Here is a 15194-nt window from a genome sequence, read left to right on the forward strand (position 1 = left end):
AGTGCGCGCGTGCTTCTCCTCTTTTGATTTGAGGTAACTTTTTTTAAGCAGAACACTTTATCCAGAGGTATATAATAAGAGAGAGAGACTATGAGTAGACAGGTAGAGAGAGGAGCAGGGAGAACTCATCCCTCGAGACTCGAGACTCTCATCAGTTAAGAAGGACTTTTGTGAGAAGACAGAATTTAGAGATAAATTTTTCCACAAGAATAATAATCGGGATACACACGCGCGCGTTGAGTGAAAGAGAGTAAGAAGAGTCTTCGTAATCATCATCATCATCATCATGCGGAGGTGCGCGCACACCGCGTTGTTCACGAAGATGGTCGCCTCGACGACGGAGATGTCTTCTTCTCAAAAGATGACGACGATAATTCGGCAGTCTTTTTCTTCTTTTGGCGGCAAGCTGGTGGAAGAAGAACAATCATCTTCTTTGCCTGACTTTCGCGACGGAAAGACGAGGAGTTGGAGCGCTGCGAGTAATAACAGCAGCAGTAGTCGACGAAGATACCATCACCAAAGCCAACGCTGCTACTCTGGAAGAGGTGGAGTATTATTGAACGACACACACGACGTATCGAGAGGAAGAAGAGAAAAAAATTCTTTTGGAAGTAGAAGAGGAGGAGGAAGAACCTTCGTTTCGTCCTCTACGTCTCTGTTCGCGAAGACGTATTACGATACTCTAGATGTTCCAAAAAGCGCCTCTCAAGGCGAGATTAAGAAGGCGTATTATAAATTAGCGAAGAAATACCACCCAGACTCTTCCGGAAAAGCGAAAGATGATGCCACGGAGAAGAAGTTTCAAGAAGTGCAGAAGGCGTACGAGTGTTTGAAAGACCAAAACCAGCGACAGACGTACGACGCGGTGGGGCACGACACGTACGAACAAATGCAAAATGGAGGAGGTGGTGGTGGTGGAGGAGGAGGGGGACAAAGTGCATACGGTCAAGGCGGTGGTTTCCAAGGATTTCAAGGTTTTGGAGGACCTGGGGGAGGATTTAGAGTGCATTACGAGGGTGATATGGGCGACGGAGATCCTTTCGAGTCTCTCTTTGGGCAGATGTTTGGCGGCGGGCAAGGACAGTCTCCGTTTGGGCGTCAATCGTTCGATGTGCAAGGTCAAACGACGATTACTCTAAAAGAAGTCTATTTTGGAGCGAAAAAGACTTTGAGAGTGCCAGATACTATCGTTCAAGATAAGGATGGAAAGAGGAAAACAGTGAAAGGCAGGGACGTTGTGGTTGATATCCCACCCGGGATTGAAGACGGACAGAGATTGAGATTGCACGGACAAGGTATCGATCCGGAAGTGCAAGGACGACAACCAGGAAGTTTATACGTTACCGTTCGAGTATTAGAGGATCCGAAGTTTGATCGAGTAGGTGCTGATATCGTCACTTCGGTTTCGTTAAATCTCACGGAGGCTATTTTTGGTGGCGAAGTGAAAACTACAACCCCAGGCGAGGATATTTTGAGAGTGAAAGTAAAGCCCGGAACTCAACACAACGATCGCGTCCGGTTGAGAGGGAGAGGTTTACCTACAGTACTCGATGGTTTAGGCATGTATAAGGGAGACATGTACGTCAGGTTTAAAGTCAAAGTGCCGAAAACGGTCGATATGAATGAAGAACAAGAACAGTTGTTGAGACGATACGCTGAGATTGAAGCGGAAAAGAACGCTAGCAAGGATACAACAAGTACTTCGTCTTCGTCATCATCGAAAAATAGTAATAGCGCGGATACTTCGGACACCGCAAACAATAGTAATAGCAGTAGCAGTAGCAAATTTACTGCGAGAGGATCGACGAGTGAAACAGGAGAGGAGGAGGAGGGGGAGGAGGAGCAGCAACGGCAGCAGCAGCAACACAAAGACAAAGAAACGACAGCTTAAAAAAGCAAGCCAAGCTTTTGTCTGGAAAGTATAAAACAACGGCACGTATAAGAATAAAAAGAAAAGAGAACGAAGGTGATCGCGACAACAGTTTTTAATAATTATTATTATATATAAGATGAAGTATTTTCGATTATAGTTTACATAAGGTGCTTTCGGCAGTCTCTCCTTTTTTTTGCCGCGAAAGCCTTCTATTATAAGAATACAAGTACTTGTCGTCGCGAGAAGTTACTACCGCGGTCCTGCTCCCTTCAAACGATCGAGCGTCTGGAGCGCTTTGTCCATCTTTTCAGCGGCGTCTTCAAAAGCGTGGAATTTGTTCTTTGCGGATGAAACGCGTTCAATTTTAATCCCAGATAGCCGTAAAAACGCGTTCTTCAAATCCGCCTTGTTCTCTAAATTCTTCTCGATATCGCTCACAGACATGGTCTGAATCGCTTGCTGATACTTCTTTGCCGTTTCAATAGCGTTTGCTGCACCTTCCACCGTCAAGGGTGGTTCTTTTAACATCAGTCTGTTCTTTCTGCACTCGTTTAATACGATTGGTATGCCTAAAACCGTAGCCGGTCGAATATCTTTGTTCACTTCCTTGGCGATTTCCGGCGAAAAGTGCTCGGCCATTTTCCCGACATCCTCGTACGAAATGCCCGCTTTCCTGGCCATTTCCACGATTTGAACCCCATCTACGCTCAAATCTATTATTCTTTGGTCCACCTCCAACCAAACGTGCGCATCACATCGGACGCCTCCGTCGTTTTTTTTCGTAGATTTCACGTAGCCAACTTTCACTTCAACTGTGCTCTCGTCGATGCCGTTTTCAACCAAAGCGTGCTTTAAAGCCATGGATATCACCAATGACGCGTTCTCTAATCCACACTCTGGGATAATTGACATAGCTTCAGCGCACAAACTCACCATAACTCGGTCTCTCAACGTTACCGATGGTTCGTTCAGCGCGAGCTTTATCACGCAGTCGGAAAGCGATAACGATTTCCCGTCCGAAGTTCGAATTTCTCGCTCGAGCTTTTCGTATAAGCTCACGGACTGGTCGAGCTTTTTCACGTTGTTCACTTCGTTATTCGCGGCGCTGAAGAACCCAGAAGCGCTGGCTGAAAACGACGTTTTGATTCCGTCTTCTCTCTTCTTACTTTTGCTACTACCCATCGAAGTGTCGAAGCTCTTTCGAGAAGAAGAAGAAAGAGAAGAAGAAGAAGAAGAGGTGAAAGAAGTTTTTTGTGTTCCCCTCATCTTTGCCGATGATGATTTTGAACTCGCTGATGAAGCTTTTATTCCTTCTCGGCCCCTGCTCTTTCTCAACGAAGAAGAAAAAGAAGAATAAACATTGTTATTGCCCCGAGACAACGATAATACGTTTGGTCTGCCGCTGGTTGATGGTAAGCACAGCATCGCGTATATGTTATAAATAATTTTGTGTGGAGACAAGTGTTTTGAATCTTTTTTCTCCCTTTGGGCTTTGGGCAGTTTCAGCTGAATCCGCTCCCCCCTCTTTTTCGCTTTTCCTCACTTCTTTCTCTTTTTGGTCGGTCGTCCCGAAAATATTCCAGCACCCCTTTTTTGTCACAAACTGATGACACACTTTGTTCCCCGCCGCGAAACGAACAACACAACAACGACAAAAAGAGAGAAGGAAGAAGTAATAACGGCGAGAGTTTCCTTTCCTTCTGTACCTCTCGAGCGTAAGTGGTGGTGCGAATATTCTTCTCTCTCTCTCGGAACGAAAACGCGCGCTTCTATCGAGAGATATATTTTTTCTCTTCTTTTTCTCACCCCCAGAAAAGAGAGAACCGAGAAAGAAGAAGAAAGAAAAGAAGAAGAAAGAGAAGAAAAGAGGAACAATTTTTTCTCGAGAGAAAAAGACACGAGAAAAAACACAAAAAAGAAAAAAAAACCGCTCATAAACTTTGCTCCCACTCCCGGAACGTGTACAAGAAAACAGATGAAAGAAGGCACGGAACGCGAAAACGGTGTTAACGCGGGCGATGCGTGCGTAAGGTTTTGATTTTCAAGCGCGCGTGATTGATTCTTTCTTCGATGGAAAACTCGGAGTTTTTTTTTTCTTTTTGGAGGAAAAGGTTGTTTTACAATCAAGGAAAAGAGAAGAAGAAGAAGAAATTTCTTCTCGTGTTTGAACAGGCTGTTTTTGGCTGAGTGAGTGACGAGGACAGAGAGAAAAAAAAAACAAACTCGATCGAGGAAGAACAATTTTTTTTTTCTTTCGATTGAATCGCGTTCGATTTCAAATTGAATTGTCGGGTTTTCAACCGAAAAATAGACATCCTTAGACCGCTTAAAAATGTCCGGACTAAGAACAAAAAAGCGAGCGCTAAGTTAGATTTTTCGAATGTGCTTTCGTTTGTGCGATATGATCATCAATAGGATGAGCATTGTTGTGTAAAGTTGGCGATTCTGAGTGAAATTCTTATCGCTTCTTCTTCTTTTGAGTGTTGCTGGATCGATTTTAGAACGAGGAAGACGAGAAAAGTCGCGCTTGAAAAAAAATTGAAGTGCGATTCTGCGGTTGATTTTCGGTGAAAGAACGCGCATAAAAGCAGAAAACGAGTCGCATATTTGTCACTCGAGGACATCTCCGTCGTTCTGCGCGAGTAAACGACGAAAATTTGATATGAACGCGCGGTTTCGTCGCAACGATAAAACCCGCGTCGTTCGAACGAGCGCGGAAACTCCGGACCGATAGTTTCGGAAAGGAAACCTCTAAAACGCCAAAAAAGAGCGCAGGATATCGATCCTAGTTTGTTTTTTGTCACCAGAACGTGGATTTCGCTTCATAAAGATTGTTCCAACTTGGTGATTTTTGGGGACAAATAAGCGAGCTCCGAGCGAGCCGTCTCGCTCGGTTTCTCGCGTTTGACCCGCGTAAAGAACTCTGCGTCGCTTTTAAGAACTAATTTTGATTTAAATGACTTGAAACTTCTAGAGATGATAGAAAGTATATCCTTACGTCGTTTGAGATGATGCGAATACGTCAGAGCATCTTTCCATACGCGTTCACGCTCGTTATGTAATATTTTTGTTTTTCTCGATTGTGTCTTTTTCATCGCGGCGAGTTTTCGAAGAGAAGGCATTTCAAATTCGAACAAATTTTTAGTCAAAGCGCGAAATTTTTAGAAGGCCCATAGAATTCAATAAAAGAGAACAAAAACGTGATAGATCGATAGTGTATGTTGTGGTGGTTCATTAGATATCCTGACATGTATATATTTTTCTGGTTTAGATTGTTATTACAAAAGAAAAACATCGCGGTTCAAATTCGAGAATTTGAATCTTGTTATTTTTCCAACGATCTAATTTTGATTTTTTAAAAACATCCTGTCGCCGGGTGAGATACACGACCGGATTCCATCCATCCTTCCATTTGTAAAGTGTCCGTATTGAAGTGCATTTTGTAGTTTACGACGCTTACTTCTTCTTCGGGGCAGCCTTCTTGGCAGCCTTCTTCTTCGGCGCCTTCTTCTTGGCAGCCTTCTTCTTGGCCGGGGCCTTCTTCTTCGCTGCCTTCTTTTTCGGCGCAGCCTTCTTCGCTACCTTCTTGGTGGCTTTCTTCGCAACTTTCTTCGCGCCGGCCTTCTTGGCGGCTGGCTTCTTCTTCGGGGCGGCTTTCTTGGCGGCTTTAGCTGGCATATTTATATATAAGGTATGTGTACGTGTGTTTAAATTTATGACGCCAATTGGAATTTGAATTGCCCAATTATAATTGAGCGATAAAAGTTTTCGACACGATCCAGAATTTATTTTGTAACCCCCTTCGTTCTTTGGCGGCTCGCGTTTTTGGAACAGAAAAAAGAAGAAGAAGAAGAGGAACCCGAATTTTTTGGACCGACGAGAGAATTTTTTCTTTCCTTTTTTGGGCTTTTTTGGTGGTTCCCTTTTCTCTCTCTCCTCTCGAAACGAAACAACATCCTGATCAAAAACAAGAACACAAAACGACACAACAAAAAAGGAAAAGTACCTTCTTCAATCGAGCGTCGTCTTTTTGGACTCTTCCTCCTGTCGTACTTTTCAATCTCAGCGACGCATTCGCGTTCGTTCGTTTGTTCGCGTCAGATAGTAGAAGAAAAAAAAGAGCTCTCTTTTTTTTTGTCTCTTTCAAAGGCGCCGGAAAGGACGAGAAAAGAGAGGGACGAGAAACGCAAAAAAAAGCTTCTCTTTCTTTCTCTTTTTTTGATCGAAAAGGCAAAAACCTCCTTTGCAAGAGTCCCAAAAAAACAAGAAGAAGAAGAAGAAGAAAAAAAACATAAACAAAAAAGGAGAGGAGGATAAACGGTGATGTAGAGATACATTCTGGTTCAAATGAAGAACACGCTGGATCGTCATCGATTCATTACGAATATATCCCTCGCGTGGTGAACTCTGAACGAGAGTACTGACGTTTTACGAAGCGCACGAGCCGCGACATTTTTTATAATATTTTTTTTGATGAGTTTTTTCTCATTTTCATTTCTTCTCTTTTCCTCTCGTTTTTGCTGGGTGGTTTTCAAACAAGAGAAAGAGAGAGAAGAGAGCGCGAGAGGACAAATTTTCTTCTCTTCCTTCGAACACAACAAAAAGAGAAAAAATACGTGTTCTGTCTGCGCAGTAAAAGTCGCGCAGACGTGCGATATAAAAACCGATCATCAAAACAGACGACGAACGCGCTTTGTGTATCCTCCTCGTGGGCGTTTTCTTCTCTGCACTTGAAGCCGCTTCGACATTTCTACTCGCGCGCGAGGAATATATTTTATTACGTATGGTTTTCTTTTCTTTCTTCTTTCTTTGGTTTTGATGAGTGACTCTTCTCTTTTTTTCTTTTTTCTTCTTGCAAAAAAAACAGAGGAGGTCTCTCGCGTTTTGGTCTTTCCAGAAAAAAGAGAAGAGAAAGAAGAAGAAGAAAGATTTTTTTCTCTTCTCTTTTCTTCTCCTCTCTTTTTTACTCTCTTTTCTCTTTGCGCGCACGAGAACACCTCTCATCGAATCTTCTTCCGTCATACTTCAACAACGCACCATAAAACTTTAACAGAGATTGCTTCTGGTACATAAATACGCGCGCTTACAAGATATCGTCCCTCAAAACAGTCTTTATTATTCAACTAACCATTCGCGCGAACAAAACCGAAAGTGAACACCACGGTGTGTTCATATTTGCTGTTTTGGGTGATTTTTGAATTTTGGACACCCTAAATAAGCCGAGCACCCTAAACTCAGGGAAAAGAGAAGCGGAGATTCAGAAAAGTTTTCAAAAGTTTGCCCCTCTCACCACGCACGCGTCGTCGAAAATGGACGACGACACGAGTAAAGAGAACAAAACTCATAGCAATAACAACAACAACAATGGCAACAGCGCGGCGACGACGCCATCATCGGTGCGTCGTGTGTCTCTTTTTCTTTCTTCGTTATGTATCGCACTTTTCATTTCTCGCCTTCTTTGAGAGGCCAAAATTCAAACGGGAAAACTCTTTCAATTTTAACCAAAACTCACCTCTCTCTCTCTCTCTAATTAGATACTAAAGCGGGAACGAAAGCAAGCTCTCGGAGATGCGTTAGCCCCGAACGCGTCGACCAGGCGAAAAGTAGAAGAAGATAACAACAACACTGAAGAAGAAGTAGATATGGAAAACGATAATAATAATACGACGACGACGACAACGACGAGAGAATTAGTAGGAGCGCAAAAAATTCAAACTGCGGGCGTTGTTGTCGCTGATCCGCAATCGCGAACGATAGCGCAATCGCCTTCGTTCCAAGCGAAGAAGAAACGAAGACAAAGTCTCGGAGGGAGACGCGTTTCGTTCGCTCAGCCGAGAGAATTGGAGGAAGTGAGAGAGTATTACAAGGTGCGTAACGAAGAGGGACACTACCCCACAATTTTGTTTTTTTACTCAAAGAGAGAGAGAGAGAAGGGGAACAAATAACAAAAGTTGTGAATTCTTCTTTCTTCTTTCTTCTCTCTCTCTCTCTCTCTCTCGTTTATCCACCAACCATTGTTTTCGTTTTCGCGATATATTTGACGACGACGACGCAGAATATCACAGACACATCGACTGACCAACCATCATGAAACTCTTTATCACATTTATAAAACCCGTACAGGAGAGCAACAACTCGAACACAAAGACGCGCGATTCGTTTGGAACAGCGGGAGGAGGAAAAGGAGGAGCAGCATTAGATGAGACTATGCTCAACCAAAGCTTATTGAACGATTCATCAATCGTGAACGATGACGTTGATTTCCAGTTGAGTGGTTTAGAACCGTTGCAAGAGGAAGAAGAGGATGGAGACGTGGATGACGACGTCACGAGGAATCAGACAACGACTGGATTTAGCTATCAACCCACCGAAGGTTTGACGACGTCGGTTATTCCGAGCATGGCCAATTTGGTCGAAGAAGACGAAAAAGAGGACGACGATGACGAAGAAGAAGGAAGGGATAAGAATGTTGGTGCGGGAGGAAGAGGTGATGAAGGCGCGACGACAGCCTTGATTACGGAGGCGGTGCCATCAATGTCGAGATTATTGGACGAAGATGAAGAACACGATAAAGAGAATATTAGCGCCACTGAAAATCGGAGCGTGGATGCGAATGTCTCCGCAGAGCAAGTAGTGCAACAAGAAGATGAAATTACTCTCGGAAGTGTTTTGAACGTCACGGTGAACAACAACCAATCGATAGCATCGCAGTATACCTCGGGAGGAACCGAAAAATTGAACGTCACGAACTCTGTCGATGATTCGATGATGCAAAACAACAACAACAATAACAAGCAGCAACCGATTACGCCGAGTTTTACGTTTGGATTTGATAGCTCTCTTGATCCGGATCTCGTCGATAAAGATGGAAGTTCTCGAGAACATGCTACAATCACGCCGGCAACGGCGACGACGACGGCGACGAGGATGAACACAACGACGAGATTGAATAATACCACCACCAACAACACTACGACGATAAATACTGGAACAATGAATGTGACTATGGGATACGACGATGAAGACTTCGACGAGATTGACTTGAGAGCAAAAGCGAACAAGGAGATGGGAACAGAGACATACGAATTTTTGTATGGAGCAGGCGCCAACGCGACTCGAAGATTGACCGGAACGCAGCCGTTGAATTCGACTAACACGTTATCATCTTCTGCTCAAGAAACACCTTCGATGACCCTTGGGGGTAACGTGGCCAATGCGAATACTACGCAACTTCAAACGCCATTCGACGCTCCGAGTTCAAACGCAAAGAGCGAACACGATGGTTTCACTCCGGGTGAATCTACTCTTCGTATGGCAGAAGCGCTTCGTAAGCAACAGCACGGTCAGGAGGCTTTGCAAACGATGCGAATGAATTATCAAGTTGATGGAAATGACACGAATATGCATTCGGTCACGGTTACGAAAGACGATATCTTTCGTCGTCAAAGTCAAATGTACAACACGCCGGGTGCGAGATACAACAGAAATAGACGCTCATCTGCTTTGATGTTACTGGATAGATCCGAGCTCCACGGTCACTACACGCCAACGTTCGATAATGACAAGGCGCGAAACTTTGGAACGCCGGCGAGAAAAGGTGCGTTGAAAGGATTACCCGTCGAATTACCGCCGATTCCGGATGCGTTATTAGCGAAAGACGCGAAACCGTTGGAACTCTCCGATTTGTATCACGCGTGTCAAGTTTCGTTCGTTCCGGCGGAGAACATGCGACGAAGTTCAATCGCGTTTGGTCAGTTAGCGACGCTTCCGCCTCCAGAAACGTGTGAAGACGGGTTGAAGATTGTCTGTCTCGTGAATCCTTTGATTGAAGCGTTGGAATCGTTTCACGAGGATCTTGGTGAAAAAATGCACTCGTTATCCGCAGAGGTTGAGAAATTACGCTCGGAAGTCGAAATTGCGCAACCGATGTTCCTTCGTTTAGCTTCTTCGGACGATCCCCAGCACAAGCGAGAAGTTTCAAGAGCTGGTCAAGCGCTGAAGAAAAAATGCAAAATGGGAGCGAACGAACGCTTTGATCGTCGAAAGCTCAACGCGGAAACAACGGTCAATGAAGCCTTGCGTGCGCACGAAAAAATTGCCCAAAACTCCAAGGAATCCGTGCGTCAGTCGCGCGAACGTCTCGTCGAGTTGAGGCACATCGCCGAACGTAAACTCGAACTTTTGCGTAAAAAGCGTTCCGAGCAAATGCTCGCTATCGAAAATGCGAAGAAACCGGATGCTACTCGCACGGACGTTATGAATGCAGTTTTAGATTCTCGAGCAGCTTTACAGGCCGCGAATAACTTAGACATCAAGCTCGAAACGACTGTTGCCGAGAAACAGGCGAAGCAAGTTGCGCTCCCGAACGAAGTCGAGTCGTTGAAAGAGCGCGTCGAGGAGATGCGAATTGCCGTACAGAACGATCCAACTTTAGAAAACAATCAGGAATTGACGATGAATCTCACTAGAATGATTACGGCATCTTCAATGAAGGCTCTTGGAAATGGTAATAGTAGATTTTCCATAGCTGCCAATAACGCACAGACTCCAGGAAAAATGAGACTCGCGAGCCGTGTTCGTCTTTCTCAGAAAGCAAAGAAAGCTGAAAGTTTGGCGGATGACTATTCTATCATCGCATCTTTAGCTCCGTTTTCCTTGGAACGCGTCGATGGCGCCGAATCGGCGGAATTGACTTTGAGAGTTGGCGAGTTGTTTTTGGTCACTTTAGATGCGCGAACCGGCGCCGGGAGGTGCACTCTGGTTCAATCGTCCAGCGATAACAACATCAACAGCGATTCGCCGTTAGGCATTGAGAATGTGAAGAAATTTGCCGCTGCCGTAGCTGGTGCACCGTTTGCGTGGAACATCGGGGATCAAAGCTCATCCAAGATTATCATTCCTGGTGCCGGATGCTCCGGCGTTTTACAAAACGTATGCCCGAGACTGAGAGCCGCCGAGGCGATTGTAAAAGAGTGCGAAAAGTGCAGAGACGCGTTTACAAGCATTTCAAACATAGTGTTGGAAGAAGACGGGAAGATCTCGTTGACGTTTAGCGACGTCCGAAGAGGACGCATCTTAGATGTCAGTCTGGATATGAGATTAACTGTTGAAGACGCCGACGCTTCGAACGACTCCATCGGTTCGCGAGACGATGTGAAATGCGCTTTTGGATTTGGTACGAGCAAAGAAAATACGGAGAGAAGTTTGAGACGAGCGTTGCGAAGATCGAACGCTTCTGTTTTCGGCGCCAAGAAGCTGTTTTCTACGTGCAAACTCGTGGATGCAGTCGTCAGAGGCGGGGTGGATGCGACGAACGCCGCCTTTGCCGTTCCGGATTTACCGGCGAGCAAAAAGATGAGTTCGGGTAACTCTGCGCCTCTCAACACCGCCATGGTGCGCTAAATACTACATATATACACACACACACACACACTACGCTTTAGCTTTTATATTAATGTTGTTATTTCATCATCTTTATTATATACGAAGTATACTATTTACTCTCTTTCTTTGTGAAGCAAATTTGAGCACTTAAAAAACCACCAAAATCAGGTCATTTCAAACACCTTTCTTTGCTTTCTTTCGTCAGAAAAGAGAAGGAATCTTAGGACACGAATTCGAGTTAAAATCAATATCATGGGATCGACGAGCGAAGGCAGTCTCTTGCAAGAGACGCGATTGCTCTCGGATAAGATTTTGGAGACGGCGCACGTGTTGAAAACGGTCATGATGCGAGTGTCGACTTTAGAGAAGAAGATGGAGAGTTTACGAGAGGAAAATCTTTCTGAAAAATTGAAGAACAAACATTTGAATGCGGAATTGGCTCGCGAACGCAAACAATCACAAGAACAACAACGACGACAATCACAGCTACCTAATCATCATCAAAATACCAACCCCGATGATGATGGCGAGGTGGACGATGTGAAGACGCTGGTCATGATGAGACGCGCGGCAGGGAACGCGAGTACCGGAACGACGACGACGACGACGACGACACCGAATGCAGTCCCTCGTCTTCACAACGAGCACCAAAAGAATAAGATTGTTGACGTGCAAACACCAACGGCGCCTATTCCTACCACGACGACGACGACAAACGCGCTAACGCCACACGACTCGGCGCACACGACTTCAGCGCGCATACCTAAAATTGCAAAGAAAAAGGAGCGCACGTTTGCACCGAACGATCCGAGAAGAGACGCGTACGCGGCGCGAGTGCCGGCTCAGACGATTACGAACAGGGTCCCCTCTATCGATACTTCGGTGGACACTTCGGCAGAGGAGAAAAAGCGACAACTGAAGAAGGAAGTCGTTGAACGGGAACGAGAAGAACGTGCCTCGAAGAAAGCAAAGACGCGCGACGACAACAGCAGCGACGACGACGACGACGCTTTGGCGGTGAAGTTCCAAAAGAGACCGGCGAAGAAAGAAAAGAAGAAACAGAAGAAAGGCGAACAAACAGCAGGAGGCACGGTAAAACTTTCGGAGCAAGAGGAACATCACTTAAAATACGGCCACGGAAGAAGAGGCGTTCGAGTGGATACGGTGCAAGGACCGGCGTACTTTGCTTTGGATGACGACCAGCTTCTCGGGATTGGAGATAGAGTAAACGTCCATCCGTTGACGCTGTATTCTTTATTTCGATGGGACCAGCCGCCCGAATTATCGCTTCGTTCGAGACTCCTCCAAGGGACTCGTTTATTTTTAGCGCCAAGCGAGGATTGGGAATTCGATTACATACGCGAAGATGAACTGAAAGCGATCACAAAAATGTGCGAGAAAATATCCAAAGCCTCGCCAGAGTTGTGTTTCGATGATGCAAACGTCAGAGCTTTAAAGAATAAAGTTCAAGAGCTATCTAAAAACAAGGACAAGGAATCTGCGGATCATTATTTCGTATCCCTGCCCTTTTATCGAGCGGTTAAAGAGATAATAAAAAACCAGAGCGCTACGAAAGATCATTTAGAGCGAGCAGAGAAAAAGTTTGCGCAACTTTGGCAAGCGGCGGGATTTTTAGAACCGGAGAGAAACGCGGCAACTGTTAGAAGCTTCGAAGAGCAAAGAAAAGCGTTTGAAGACCTCATCCAGTGGAATAGAGATGGCGGTAAATAAATTAGCAGTATACATCAACATATACTGTACCATGGTACCTAGGAACCGTTTACGTGTGCGAGATTAGAATTTGTAAATGTGGAACAACATACACCCCAATTTTTTAAAGAATTTTTATCACTTGTTCTTATACTCTTCGTCAAGCGCCATCACCAGTTTTCCCCCGCGTACAGCGGATAAAGTGGGCAATGAAGACGTTTCAAAAATCAATATATGTAAACCATCTCGCGTTTTGGAGTTCACCAGCGCTTTAAATCCGACGTTTTCAATGGTTTGCTGCCAGGTTTTTGCAACTAAATTTTCTTTCGATTTATCGAAGCCGTGCGGTTCGATAATCATCAAGAGTCCATCTCCATCTCCTTTCAAGCATTTTCGAGCGTTAATAATCATCTGAAATCGATTTTCGGGCGTCGGAACGTACGTGAGGACTAGCGAAAGCACCACGATGTTGAATGAGGACAATTTAAGCCCTTCAAGTCGTTTCGAAGAGGAGGAGGAAGATGTTTTGAGCAGCGTCTCAGCCCCGTTCTCGTCCTCGATGCGGTCAAAAAACTGTGCGTTCAGAAAATCACCCTCTAAGACATTCTCTGCTCCATCTTCCGGTGCCAAATCGAACGCGACGACTTTGCAGCTGCCAAAGTGCGTACTTTTGCGCTCGTACTCGCGATAAAAGTCCCAACACGAACCCACATCTAAAAGCCGAAACGTCTCTCCGTTTTTATCATCGTTTCCGTCACCGCTGCTATTACTACTTTTACTTCTATTTACTCTACCGTACCGCCTATTGCGATCTATCGATGCGTTGCGCGCCTCCACGACGCGAGCTGTTTCTTCGTTATTTCCCTCGCTACTTCCGTCTCTTTTGCGTTTACCCCGACGAAAAGCTATTCGAGTTGGCGCTAATTTTCCTACATCTTCACCGAGACTTGTTATCAATTTTCTTCGACTCTTTGCGTATTGCCTCCCATCCTCGTCACCATCGTGTTCGACATTGCTTTCCATCTTTCCGAAATAATGTTCAAAGAATTCGAAAGACCACGTGAGCGCATTTTTCACCCACTTACTCTTCCCGGTTGCCGCTGCCGCCTTGCTGTATTGTTGTAAATCTTCCTCGTTCGCTTCTGCCCCATCTCTCAATTTCTCGTGAACACTTCTTATGACTGTTTTCCGCCAAAAATGATCTTCGTTCGCCTTCTTCGCCATTTCGGCTACTTCACTGAGCGTCATTGCTCCTTCCACCAGTGCTCTTTTGCACACGACAAAGTCTAAAGCTATGAGTTTTGACGCGAGTTTCACGTCCTCGGCTATTGCTTTCAAATACTCTCTTCGTCTTCGGTTGTCGCTCTCGCCGTCGCTTTCGATTCGTTCTCGAACGAATTGCTGTGCGGTTGCTTCGGATATAACGTTTGGCATCTCCTCTTGTCCTTTTTCTTTAGTTTCGTAGTTGTTCGCTTTCGCGCACGTTTCGTACGCCGTTTTGACCATCCGAACAGCGTTCAGCTTTAAACCTTCTGGCACCTCTATTTTTTCTTCGTTCTCGTTCATATCCTTCGTCCAAGCCATCGAGGCGCTGTGCGTTTTCCTTCTCGTTTCACGTCTCCCTATATCCCCCAATGAACGAGAACAATCGAAACCGCAAACGGTAGCAGTTGTGGTATCAGTTGTAGCAGCAGCAGCAGCACTGGTCAGCGTTCTGAACGCGTTTTTCAAAGCCGGGTGCGGCCGTCTCAAATGAACGTAACTGTCTCTCGTTTTTTTCAGAGAACTCCTCCTCTCGAGAAGAAAGAATCGAGAGACGACGACGGAAACGACGAAAGATTTATTACCACCACCAAAACACAGTTCTGCGACGAGTTTTCCTCTGCGCATGCGCGACGTGTGAGTGAGATGATGCGCGTCGGCGTGTTTTTTTCTCCCGAGAAAAGACTGATGATGATGAGAGAGACAAAAGAGAGAGAGAGAGAAAGAAAGAGAGAGAAAAAGTACGACAAAATGCAAAATCAAAAAAAAAACCAAAAAACCAAAAAATTCCTTCTTCTGCCCGCTTTTTCTTCTTCTGCATTTTCACTCGTATTTCTTCACAGTTGTTTCGCACAACAACAAGACAAAAGAGAAAATGGGGAAAAAAGGGACCGCATCAAAGAAGAAGCAGTCACCGGGTGCTGCTGCTGCTAAAACTCCTTCCTCACCGAATAAGGTATCGCGC

At 45.2% G+C, this 15194-nt stretch overlaps 7 protein-coding genes across 7 annotated transcripts; 4 read left to right on the forward strand and 3 right to left on the reverse strand.

The window, feature by feature from the left end:
• Positions 1–286: 286 nt before the first annotated feature.
• Bathy06g00940 (chaperone protein DnaJ) lies at positions 287–1891 on the forward strand (the record flags this gene model as incomplete). The annotated part of the gene is made up of 1 exon (XM_007512386.1): positions 287–1891. One exon carries the CDS (start codon positions 287–289, stop codon positions 1889–1891), a length of 1605 nt encoding a protein of 534 aa, XP_007512448.1.
• A 231-nt stretch (positions 1892–2122) lies between these two features.
• Positions 2123–3055, reverse strand: Bathy06g00950 (predicted protein; the record flags this gene model as incomplete). The annotated part of the gene is made up of 1 exon (XM_007512465.1): positions 2123–3055. The coding sequence occupies one exon, from the start codon at positions 3053–3055 to the stop codon at positions 2123–2125; it is 933 nt and encodes a 310-aa protein (XP_007512527.1).
• Positions 3056–5329: 2274 nt separating this feature from the next.
• On the reverse strand, positions 5330–5551 carry Bathy06g00960 (unknown protein; the record flags this gene model as incomplete). Its single annotated transcript, XM_007512389.1, has 1 exon — positions 5330–5551. One exon carries the CDS (start codon positions 5549–5551, stop codon positions 5330–5332), a length of 222 nt encoding a protein of 73 aa, XP_007512451.1.
• Positions 5552–7515: 1964 nt separating this feature from the next.
• Bathy06g00970 (unknown protein) lies at positions 7516–7818 on the forward strand (the record flags this gene model as incomplete). The annotated part of the gene is made up of 1 exon (XM_007512572.1): positions 7516–7818. The coding sequence occupies one exon, from the start codon at positions 7516–7518 to the stop codon at positions 7816–7818; it is 303 nt and encodes a 100-aa protein (XP_007512634.1).
• Positions 7819–7960: 142 nt separating this feature from the next.
• Bathy06g00980 (predicted protein) lies at positions 7961–11275 on the forward strand (the record flags this gene model as incomplete). Its single annotated transcript, XM_007512427.1, has 1 exon — positions 7961–11275. One exon carries the CDS (start codon positions 7961–7963, stop codon positions 11273–11275), a length of 3315 nt encoding a protein of 1104 aa, XP_007512489.1.
• A 354-nt stretch (positions 11276–11629) lies between these two features.
• Positions 11630–12988, forward strand: Bathy06g00990 (predicted protein; the record flags this gene model as incomplete). Its single annotated transcript, XM_007512774.1, has 1 exon — positions 11630–12988. One exon carries the CDS (start codon positions 11630–11632, stop codon positions 12986–12988), a length of 1359 nt encoding a protein of 452 aa, XP_007512836.1.
• A 117-nt stretch (positions 12989–13105) lies between these two features.
• Positions 13106–14857, reverse strand: Bathy06g01000 (predicted protein; the record flags this gene model as incomplete). The annotated part of the gene is made up of 1 exon (XM_007512709.1): positions 13106–14857. One exon carries the CDS (start codon positions 14855–14857, stop codon positions 13106–13108), a length of 1752 nt encoding a protein of 583 aa, XP_007512771.1.
• Positions 14858–15194: the final 337 nt, after the last annotated feature.

The sequence above is a fragment of the Bathycoccus prasinos genome (genome assembly GCF_002220235.1).
Source record: "Bathycoccus prasinos genomic : Chromosome_6".
Classification (NCBI taxonomy): Eukaryota; Viridiplantae; Chlorophyta; class Mamiellophyceae; order Mamiellales; family Bathycoccaceae; genus Bathycoccus; species Bathycoccus prasinos.